Source organism: Rhincodon typus, chromosome 17 (assembly GCF_021869965.1).
Source record: "Rhincodon typus isolate 14 chromosome 17, sRhiTyp1.1, whole genome shotgun sequence".
Classification (NCBI taxonomy): Eukaryota; Metazoa; Chordata; class Chondrichthyes; order Orectolobiformes; family Rhincodontidae; genus Rhincodon; species Rhincodon typus.
Genome location: NC_063348.1, coordinates 39,109,274 through 39,121,367, shown reverse-complemented (window position 1 = coordinate 39,121,367; position 12,094 = coordinate 39,109,274). Strand labels below are relative to the sequence as shown.

At 40.2% G+C, this 12,094-nt stretch overlaps 1 protein-coding gene across 6 annotated transcripts in view; it reads right to left on the bottom strand.

The window, feature by feature from the left end:
- The window catches only part of mapk8ip1b (mitogen-activated protein kinase 8 interacting protein 1b), a 139,745-nt gene that overhangs the window by 72,560 nt on the left and 55,091 nt on the right, over positions 1–12,094 (bottom strand). For all 6 annotated transcript variants that reach the window (XM_048607379.1, XM_048607380.1, XM_048607381.1 and 3 more), the window contains exon 2: positions 7,769–7,874. In XM_048607379.1, the coding sequence (XP_048463336.1) occupies positions 7,769–7,874 (106 nt within the window). The remainder of the gene's footprint in view (positions 1–7,768; positions 7,875–12,094) is intronic.

Sequence of the window (12,094 nt, the reverse complement as noted above, 5' to 3'; positions counted from 1 at the left end):
GAGAGAGAGAGAGATCAGGAAAGTGCTATGAACTCTGTAGATGACGCACACTGCTGCTGGAGGCAGAGGGTGAGTGTGTTGGAGGAACGGCTGAGAAACTCCTTCAATGATGGCCCAGCTCTGAGAAGACTGGCCTCTAGCAGCTACAACTAGCTTCCTTTGTGCCAGGTTGAACTCCAGCCAACAGAATGCTCCCCTCCAGTTATAAATCAACTTTGTTTTCACTAGGGCTCCTTGATGTCACACTCTCAAACTGCTGCTTCCCATGTTAAGGGCTGTCACAGTCACTCAACTTACCTCTGGAATTCAGCAATTATTATTATCCATGTTTGGATTGAGGCTGTAAAAAACAAAAAAGGTCAGGGGCTAAGTGACCCTAGGTGAACTCAAACGGAGCATCAGTAAGCAGGTTAGTGGGTGGAAGAAGTACCACTTGACAACAGTGGAATGTGATACCAGCAGTGACGACTGAATGTAAATTGCAAGGATTGAATTTTTCCTGCTGTTTTTCCACTGAGGACTTGCCCAAATAAATTTCCTTGCATGGCTGGCTAGATGCTGGTGTTGTAGCTGTATTGAAACACTTCAGTAAGGAACAGATTTCTGAAACACAAGTATTCAAGGCTAAAGGTGAGATGTTTAGGCTCACTGCCTTTGCTGTAATCAGAGCACTCGGTTGTTTGAGATCACAAAGTGAATCAAATTGACTGCATAGTGGCATCAGTGATGCTGGGAACCTCTGAATGAGCCCAAGATCGATCATTCACTTCTGACTTCTGAGCTCCATTGTTATTGAGGCTGAAGATTATTTTGGAGCCTCCTCCAGTTAATTGTTTTACTGACCATAACCTTTCAGACTGAATGTGGCATGACTGCAGAATTTTAGTCTGATGCATTAGTTGTGCATTAGCTTCTAGTGCTAAGCTTGTACGTAGGCCCATGTTATAACTTGGCCAGGGTGTTGCCTCTCCTCCACACTCCCCTACAGTCTTCTTTGAAACCAGGTTCAATGGAAGAGTGAGGGACTTTTCAGGCCATGACATTACTGAACGTAGCTGATAAGTTATACTACTGATAGCACTAAGGATACTGCAGTTTGGTGGAGTGTTTTGCTCTGCATCTGTCCTATTTAATATGGTGCTAGTGCCACATAAACACTTAGGCAGGTATTGTCAGTCAAGTCAGGACATGGCCTCTACAAGAACTGTGCAATAACTACTCTCACCTTCACATCAAGGCAGATGCAATCAGTGGAAGGCAGATGGTGACGAAAAAGATATGAAAAATATTTGATCACATCGTCACCAATCATATTCCTAGTCTGGCTGATTTATCCTTCAGGAGTTGAATAGTTTGGTCAGCTTTGGTGATATTGCACTACTCCTGGTAATGGATATTAAAATCTCTCACCAAAGTATATAGTATCCTTGCTACCCTCAGCATCAGGTGTGTATAAGTGGTAACCAGAAGGAAGCTTCCTTGCCCATGTTTGACCTGATGCCATAAGACTTCATGGGATCTGAAATCAATGTTCTGGACAAGCACTTCCTCCACAGACCCTTACTAGGTCTGTCCTGCAATTGAACAGGACAAACCCAGAAGTGGAACTGTTTGGGACACTGTCTGAAAGACCATGATTCTGTGAAGGTGGCCTCAATTTTTGAACAAAGGGAAGTTGCTCTCTGAATGCACAAGAGCTGGCAGAGCCCTGAATCTGCAGGTTCTACCAAGGTTCAGCCAAAGTATCAGCATTCCTTCTAAAATAAAAAGTGGGCTGTTGAGAGATAAAGTTTGGCCCAGGGGGAAGGAGTGCGAGAGCGAGAGAGCAAGAGAGCGCACGAGAGCGAGCGCATGCTTCCCCTGATCTTCTTCAAAATGAAGTCATGGGATGCATTCCTTACACCCGAGAAGAAAACCATCAACACATCATGAACCAATTTAAAGATGGATGTCCACAGGAGCGTTTGTTCACAAGTTCTTTCACAAACTGTGTGCTAGATGTTAGACGCTCAGGTAGCTTAGTTGTTCAGATGTCAAGTGTATGGTGTAGAATAATGCCAGTGATGAAGATTGGATTCATATTCTAAGACCGACTTTTGAGGCCTGCTTCTTCATCCTGCCCTTGAAGTGGAGGACAATTGCAAGTCACCACTGACAGAAAAAGTGTCAAGAAAACCACTTAGGATGCAGGATCTTCAAACAACCAGTCAAGCATGTGCCTTCATTTTTACACTGCATTCTAGATCAAAAAGAACTTGCCGTGTGTGAAAGACTTGTGGGTGCAGATTCAACAGTACCTTTCAAAATGGGATTTGATTAATAGAACCACCAAAAGGATGCCATTCAGGCGATCAAGTCTGTGCTGGCTTACTGTAACAGCAATCTAACTCATCCCATTCCCTGCCTGTTTCCCTAGAGTTCTGCAAATTCTTTTAGTTCAGGTCCTTATCACGTTCTCTCATGGAAGCCAGGATTGAACCTGCTTCCACCACCTTTTCAGGCAGTGCATCCTGGTTGTAATCACTCACTACATAAAAATATTTTTAATCATGCTGCTTCTCAGTTCCCCCACTGGAAGGGGATACGCTTTTTCAGAGTTGTAGAATTAGGTCAGCACTCGAAAGGGAAGACAGAACATTTACATATCAACAGGAACAGTGAACAAAGCTGGAAGATTCCAGTCAGATTACTCCTAAGTGACCTACAATCATCTCAGATAGTTACCTCGGAGGTAACTAATCATCTACTTAACTGAAATGGTCTTGTTTAAAAAGTTCAAAAAGGTGTTGTATTCCCATTTTTAAAAAAAAAAAAAAAAAAAACTTAAATCCAACGATAAAATTAACCTGAAGTGGAACTTTCCATCCAACTGCTAGGTAGTCAGAACCATTCCCTGAACAAGCACTGTATCAACATTATATGTGCAAGATAATCCTCATCTATCGATTAATGGAACCGTTTAAAGTGTCTGAGTTAAGCATTGGAGAATTTCACCAATTAACAAAATCTCTCGCTAAAACAAAATCAAAATCAATGTGTCACCCCCAAATAACTTTTTTCCAGAACATTCTTCGCACAGAAAAACAAACTTTGCAAATTAACACATCCCATCAGATTCACATGAAAAATATGTCAAGAAGCCAAAAGCTATGTTTTGAGGCAGTGCTGCAGGGCATTGTAGAGTCAGTAGTGGGAGCTGTAAACTAGTACTGTATGTAACATGGGGAATTTTCCCATCAAGTCCTGTCTGATTGGGTGATCAGTCTGTCATAAAATAAAGCAAAAGCTGCAGATGTTGGAAATCAAAAAAAAACAAAATTGCTGGAGAAACTCAGCAGGTCTGGCAGCATCTGTGGCGAGAAAGCAGAGTTGAGTCACATGATCCTTCTAATCACACTTCAATGTCACACCTTTAAAATTTAGTGACACACTTGAGACGTTCACTTGATTTTGATGTTTTCTTTTTAAATTGAGCCTGTCCTCTGAAGATATAACTTAGCTTGAGTGGAGTGGTGGATGTATATAATGTGATAGAAAATGAACAGGCAGACTGGTCAATCAGCATTGTTCGGCAAACGTCAATCCATCATTAGCTCAGTATGTTCTTAAACAACTGTCTGCCTTTTAACAAGCCAGAAATGAAGCCCTAGATAACAGTTATAACATGAACATTGCAGAATTTGATAAAATCATTATCCTACATAAATTTGCCTTATCAGCCCTTCAAACTGCTCCACCATTAAACAAGATCATGACTGATCTACCTCCGCTCCACCTTCCAACAATACCCTCATATCCTTTATTTCATTTGGAGTCCAAAAATCTATCAATCCATGTCTTGAATAAGGCTCACTGCTGACTGAAAAAGCTGAGCATCTGCAGTGCTCTTGGTATGGCATTCCAAACATTCACAACTTTCAGCTTAAGAGACCTCCTAGTTTCAGTTTTCGATATCTAGCCCTTTATCCAGAAATTACACCCCTCAGTTTTAGAGTCTCCAGCCAGGGAAAACAGCCTTTCCCCTCTAAGAATCTTTTACGTTGCAGTCGCATCACATCTCCTTCATCTAAACGTGGGCCCAAACCACAAAAACTCTATGCAATGGAGAACCTTCACATCCAACATTAAGTCCACCCTCCGCTCTGTTGTACAGAGAACATTTACCCTTCTGAGGGGAGACAATGACCTAGTATTATTGTCTCAAGCCTATTAATCCAAAAATCCAGCTAATATTTTGGACCTGAGTTCAAATCCCACCATGACAGTTGGTGGAATTTGAATTCCATGAGGAATCTGGATTTAAGGTCTGATAACGTCCATGAAACCATTGTTGATCGTTGAAAAAAAAAAACAACTCATCTGGTTCACTAAAGCCCTTTATGGAAGAAAGCTGCCAACTTTACCTGGTCTGGCCTACAGCAATGTGGTCAAATATTAATTGCCCTCTAGGCAATAAATGGTGGCCTTGCCAGAGATGCCCATAATGAGAAAAGGCAAGAAGATCAATTTTGATTTTGTGTTATGATGACCATACCCTGCAGAACACTTGAGGTGAATGAGGAGGAGGAAGGGACTTCGAAATTTGAGAGAATACAAATTCAGCAGAATCATTTGAAATCAGTGCGGAGTTCAAAAAGTCGCCATTTTCATGAGAGAGAGGGAGGGAGTCATTGAGAGTGTGACAAATCTTCAGAGATGTGCTGAATTCTTGTTAAGTACAGGTAGGCCAAGTTTTTTTTTAAATGGACAGCCCTTTAAAAAAAAAGATACTTGTCAAAGTATGCCAGTTGAAAAAAAAAAGTGTTCTAGCAATGTCAATGGCTGTTTGTTGGACATGGCATTTGGAACTATCATGTTTTTCCAATAGTAACGCTCAGCTGTTTGACAACTTGCCATTAACACAGAGGGTGGGCTGTAAGTTATCCTTTGATTAATAGGTTTGGAGAGGTTACTGAAAGATAAGTTGTGTCAGAAATGACTAGAAATATATGTTTGCTTTTACAAAGGAATGGGTTTGCTAATGAGACACAAAGATATAGCATTTTGTCAGGCACTCATTAGGACGGAGATATTAAAAAACCCAAATTTAGAAAAAGGGAACAACAATCCATTCAAGACAAGAGGGCACTGCTTGGACCATGGCCAATATGGAGTCAGAGCAGGAACTGTTAGTTAACTAAGTTAACTAATTAAACTCCGGCCAGGCGGGCAGATTTTGATTGGTCAAGGCATTGCCATGGAGAATGCAGCTGGGATTGGCTTCCTCCATAATCCTGTTCTCCTTGAAAAAAGGTCCCTCTCAACTGAGAGAAGATAGATCACACTGCAAAAGGAAATATTTTCCCTGGCCAATATTTATTGAAAGGATGAAATCAGACATGATAGATGTAAAGCTCAGTTAAGTCAGACATTTGTTTAATTGGCATTTTGGAAATGGAGGACTAAAACTTTGAAATCTGGAACAACTGGCGTGAGAAACAAGGGCCTGATTCAGTGCGAGCAACATAAAGTCATGTTCACGAGATGTATAGTTCGGAGATTAATCACAACATTCCCAACCTGGGAAACAAGTTTTTTACTCGGAATTCCTCTGAGAAACGACAGGATTAGTCCTCCGGATTCACCATGTAGGATGTAAGAGTGACTTTAAGTGAGATACACAACAGAAATCCAGGCATAGTTGAGGTGAGTTGTAATTCACTGATACCAGGGAGCATTGCAAAGTTGGCCAGGTGTCTTGATATCAGGCAATGTTTCAATGATACAACTGTCCGCCTGGCAATTAACTCTGACGTTTGGCTTTGCTAATTTGACGGCTGGATAACAGTCTACACTGCAAAGTGAATCAAGATGTGCAGGTCTTGCTCAGAAAAGGTGGACTGGAGACCATAACATCAGGCTGCTCAGAACTCAGTCAGCAATATGCAGGCAGTCTGAGCAATGTCTCAGCTGTATTAGTACTAACTCAGAGTTTCAAAAACAGAGCGTACACTGAGCTCCGGGGCTGGCCACTTGAGACACTGCAACAAGGTTAACAGCATGGCCCTAATGGTTGCTAATTGAACATTGGGAGCCACTCCAGCATCTTAAATTGACCTTGTCAAGTACAAATGTCTAATGTATCCAAGCAGGAGTTGAAATACAAGGGGATGCAAAGAATTGTTTTAAAGGGTTTTTAAGGATGGGTAGAGGTAGGTTTCACACACAGTAATCAGCCCTTCTGGCTCGGAGACAGTAATCAGCTCCTGACCCTTTCCACGCATGTACAGAGCAATTCGTCAGCCCCTCACTCTGCATTGTTTAGTTTTCATTACCTGCAGTTAGGCGTTGTAAAACCAAAACATGGATCATACACAACAGGCTAGACAGGAGTAGAAACACATTTGAAGCTGCTGTTTAACCCTCCAACACAGCCACGTGACCTCAGTTTTTCCCCCACACTTAGTTACCGAGACACACTTGCCCTGCATCTGCCTGTGTTAAGTCAATGCACAAACAGGTCAGGCCCACTCAGCACTAAGTGCAGTTTCCAACGTTGAAGAGCACAGTACTTTGGAAATATACTGAATACGGTACATGGATAAATAAAACAACTTTTCATATTGCACTATAATGTATTATCACTCATTTACATCTCAGGTACATATTTATATCTGATTCACACACTAGTAGGGCTTTAAATGTCATTCTAAAATCTAGAAGAATCCTAAATCCTAAAAATGCCTTGGTCCCAAACATTCTGATCTAAAGAGGCTACAGCGTAAGAGATTTTTATTCTAGATTTGTTCAATTGACAGAATTCAAATGATGTGACAGAACGAATGCAAATTCAGGTTTTTCAGATTACTCATTACTTATCACACAATCACTCTGCTACTGTCACCCCAGTCTTTAATCTATGTTTTCTCTGATATGGATACATGGCACAGAAAATAATCTTTTACACTTCACCCTTTCAGAAGGCACATTAGAATCCTCTTCAACTTCCAATTCCACTGAAGAATTTCAATTTCTTCACCGATATATCATTCTAATCCACTGTATACTTTTCACAGCTCTAGTGCCATGTCCAGAACTGAATGCAGAACTCCAACACTAACCAAAGACATCAAAACATGGAATTAGTTGACACACATTTACTTATTTTGATTGCATGTTCACCCTAATGATTAAAAGAAAAAAAAAGAATTTCTTTGCTCTTATCAAAAATGGTGCTACTGGACACGTTTCATCAACCTGCAAGGGCTGACTAGATCTTAGGTTAACATCTCATCTGAAAGACAGCACCTCCAACAATGTAGTGCTCCCTCAGTGCTCTACTGGATCAATAGCCTTGATTTAGTTTGTGCTCAAGTGCTAGAGTTGGACCTGGATCCTCAGCCTTTAACACAGACATGAGTGGTACTCAGCCAGGCAGAGTTAATACTTACTTAGACCACATCAATGCTTTGGTTTTAATGTTGTACTGATTATTGCATGTAACATGCTGGACAGATGTTTCTAAAGTCTAATACTTTAGACAATTACAAGCAATTGATTTTTCCAGGTTATGTTTGAATTGCAGTTAATGCATTAGCAATGAAATAAAAAACACATTCAATGACTTTACACTAAAACATTTGCAACTTCCATCCATTTTGGTTAGGACCTGAAATCACTCAGACACATTATTGGTGCAGTGACGGCTTTGGTTATCAATGTTGCCCCACCCAACCCCTGCATCCCATCAATTTGCTGAATCATGGCGCCGGCATTCACAGACTCTTACCCTTGTAGCCAGGCCATCCTTACAGTGCAGACTAATCCCACATTCATCTGTTATTTCTGACAAGTCTTCATCTTCAAACTCCTCCAAGCTTATGTCATGGGTTAACCTGCAATGACAATTGATGAGTCAGCACAAGACCAAATGGGAGGATACATTGCTCTCCTGCATAATCTTTCACAGCAATGAAATTCTACAAGTCTTTTGTATTTACATTTGTGTTCAAGTATTAACTTTGGCTTGGTGAATTACAGAGTCATCTGAGTCCAAAACATTTTGTTTTAAATCCCACTCCATGAACTTCAATGACAAAATCTAGGTTAACACTTCAGGAATTGAACCATCTGCATATTCAGGTGGGCACAAGACATCCTGTAGTTATTTTTATCCTTAAATTAACCTTTAAAAATAGATATGGTCTTTGCTGCATTGCTGTTTGTGGGATCTTGCCGTGTGAAAGTTGGTTGCAGCCATTCATGGATTATAGCAGTGACTTCAAAAAGTACCTCAACAGAAATGGACAATAGAACAAAAATAGGCCATTTAGTCCACCGATGGCTCAAAAGCTCCTTGGAATTTTAAAGCTGTGAAAGGTGTTGTAGAAATTAAAATTCTTTTCTTCTTTACTTAGAAAGTTAATCAAGTTAGTGTACATTTCATATATTTTGATTCTGTTCTCAGCATTTTTACCCTGTTGTAATGTTTATAATGAGAAATTAGAGTGCACATGAAGAATATTCTAACTTTTGTAAAGTTTTGTGAAGCACACAGAGTGGGACGAGTTGGATAGATCTTCAGAGGGCTAGTACAGCATAATGAACAGAACAGTCTCCTTCTAGGTCTTACAACTCCATAAATGCATAACCTTTTCAATGAATTTTCTCCATGAACTTAATCAGAAAGATTTTTGTATGGGCCCGTGGGATCAAGTACCTCAGGTAGAATCACTAAACAGATCCAGCCAATCTTACCTGTGTCAGCTGTCTGCAAGAGCAATTGATCTAGTGCCACACACCCATTTTTTCCCATAACCCTGTAAATATTTCCGCTTCATGCCAAAATTACACTCTCAGGCAGTGTTCCAAATCCTTACCAATTGCAGCATTAAAATACAACTTTCCTTCATTTCTCAACCATTCCACCTATGGAAATATATTTTCACTACATCTACTCTGCTCCAAACCCTCATGATTTTGGAAACATTTAAAAGAAATCTCCTCTCTACTTTCTTTTCCCGAATATGCTGTGTCTGCTTAAAACAGATTCCCATAATGTATCAGTGATCCTATGCAGTATCTAACTATGTCACCAAGAATATTCACTGGGGACATTCTAACATTTGAGGTTTTACCCATTTTTGAATAAAATTCAAAAACCAGAAGGCACAGATTTGAATCGATTGGCAAGAGAGCTGGAGGCAAATCTCAGGAAACACATTTTACGACAAATCAGAGATACAGATGTAGTGGAATTGTGGAAAAGAACAACTTTCAAACCAAACAACCCGAGAGCAACTAAAGGGCCCAATTTTCTGAGGAATGGCAATGTCAGATTCCAGATCTCTCGGTTGGGAGCTGTTGGTTCTGGAGGTGGAGGGGGTGGAGGAGGCGTGGGTGTCAAGATCCGTGGCAGGATGTATAAAGGGTCTGAAGGATGTATAGTCATGCAGTTTTTTTGGGGATTGGGGAAGGGGGTGGGGATGAGAGAGAGGCAAGTATGGTTTATGTCAAATGCTTAGAGGTAAAATTATGTATTTAATAGACTAACTTTTTCCTGAGTAATATTTTTACTTCGTTTGATCAGAACTGTCCAAATTCAGATTTGGATAGGGACTTTCGAAAAGAGGTTCTAAGCACGGAGGAATTGTCTGGTGGAACATTCCACTTCCTGAGTGTGATGACAATGGCTTTAAAGAGGTGTATTTTGTGGGGACTCTTCACAGGATCAAAATTCTAATTATAGGTTGGGTTTAGAATTAAATCAGACTCAAAAGGCAGTGAGTGGCGAGTGTTGGTGTTCTCTTTTTGGGTATTGCATTTGATTGATTTAAATAGGGTTTTCCTCATGTACTAAATGGCACTATCAGTCATGAAAAGTTTCTCAGGGGTGGAAGACACTTTTGGACTTTTACAGAAAGTGAGGAGAGAGTGGACCAGTGAAATTAAGGAAAAATTGTCAAGTCAGAATTCGGAGACTACATGTTTGGGCTGTGTCAAATTTTAGGGAAAGATTAAATTGAGCAGGTGAGTTGGCTCGACAGCATTTAAAAATAGCACAGCATGTGATGAAACAGGAAACAGACAAGAAATCAAAAATCCATAATTTTGCTATTAGAAACAGTGTTACTGTTAGTCCCAGTGGTAGTTGAACTTTTAAAAGCAAGGTTTGGTGGGGCTTATCAAATTGAAAGGAAATGGAGGTGAATATTTGATAAGAATGCCAGATGGAAAGAAATCTCACACACTGCATCATGTGAATACGCTCAAAAGGTATTTTGATAGGGAAGGAATGCAAAAGGAGAGCGTGTTACTGGTTACAATATAGAGTGAAGAACCAAGTTCAGAGGATTTGGAATTGGATATCCCTCAAAATTAAGCTGGACAATGGAGGAAGCTCAAAAATTGGGATAAAATTCAGTTACCTTAGAGTGTAAAATCAAAATGACCTGAAAAAAAAAGTTATTAGAATCACACGGGGAGATGTGGGAATAATCTGGGGAAGTACAAATCTAAATGTTATGATACAGGGAATGCCATTCCAATTAAGCAACAACCTCAGACTTAACCCTCTAAAGTTGCCACAAGTTCAAAAAGTGATTGAAAGCATGCTTAAAGACAACATAATTGAAGCGAATTGCAGTGAATGGAGCTGACCCATAGTAATGGCGCCAAAACCAAAATGGCACCCAACTGTGTGTGGATTATCACAAAGTCAATGCAGTTACAGAGTCTGATTCGTATCCTATTCCACGTTTGGAAGACTGCATGGAGAAGGTCGGATAAGCAAGTTGTATTTCTAATTTGGACACTCAGAGGATACTGGCAAGTACCTTTTTCCAAAAGGACAAAAGGAAATTTCAGCCTGTGTGACACCGAATGGACTATACCAGGTTCAAGTCATCCCATTTGGTATGATAAATGTGCCAGCCACATTTCAAAAACTAACCAATAAAGTCATTTCAGGATTACCCAATTGTGTGTTATACAGATGATCTGGTTATTCTTAGTCACACATGAAAGGAACATTTGGAGCATCCAGCAGAATTATTCTATTGACTCTAGGAGGCAGGCTCAGCGATAAGCCTGGCTAAGAGTGAGTTTGCAAAAGCCTAAGTCATGTTTCTAGGCAGCATCATTGGACATGGACAGATAGCTCCACAGGACAGGAAAACAAAGGCTACTGGGGAGTTTCCCAGAGCAAAGAAGGGGGAACTACTACAATTCCTGGACTTGGAGTATTTATTTTTAAATCGATAGTTTGTACCAAATTTTAGCAGTGTGGTTGCTGACTGACTTCTTGAAGTGCAGAAAATTTCAGTGGACAGAACAGTGTCACAAAGCATTCGACAGCTGAAAATTGTGTTAGCCACATCCAACTACGCAAAGCCATTCAAAGTGACTACCGATGCTAGTGATGGGAGTTTTGCTGCTGACTCTTACAAGATAAGATAGAAAGATCTATTGGGTATTTTCCTAAAAAGTCAAGAATTCATCAGAAGTATCCCATAATTGCAAAATTTCAACATATGAGAATTATACATATTGGTCACAACCCCTTAAAGACTTTGGATAAATTTAAGGATAAAAATCCCAGACTATTTAGATGGAGTTTATTATTTCAGCCATTCAGTTTGAAAATTATACACGACAGGATGAGACAGTGTCATTGCAGATGCGGCATCACTCCTGTGATGAAGGAAGCCAAAGGTGTTCGGTGGCTGAAGAAGTGGACTGTCAAATTGAATGCTTGTATGCTTATAATCAATGCAATGTATGTGCATTATGTAGTGTAATAGCATGACACTGAAGGTTTTTAAAAATGAAGCCATCTTATTATACTGATGGTTCTTTTTTTGACAAAAGGGGCAGGTGTGACAATATTATGGCTTTAAGCAGTATTTTTCCTGTTTTTTTTTAAAACACTGAAGCGCGGTTGAGACACAGGTGCTGAGTGGTTTATTTTAAGCCAATGATGTAAGCAATTTGAGGGGCCTCAGATGTTTTAGTAGATGAAGTTGGAACAACAGAAGCAGCATGAATGGATGGTGTCAAGCTCCCACAGAACGAGAAGTTGTAGTTTTAGCTGTCAGCAGTTTCTGGAATCTTGAAG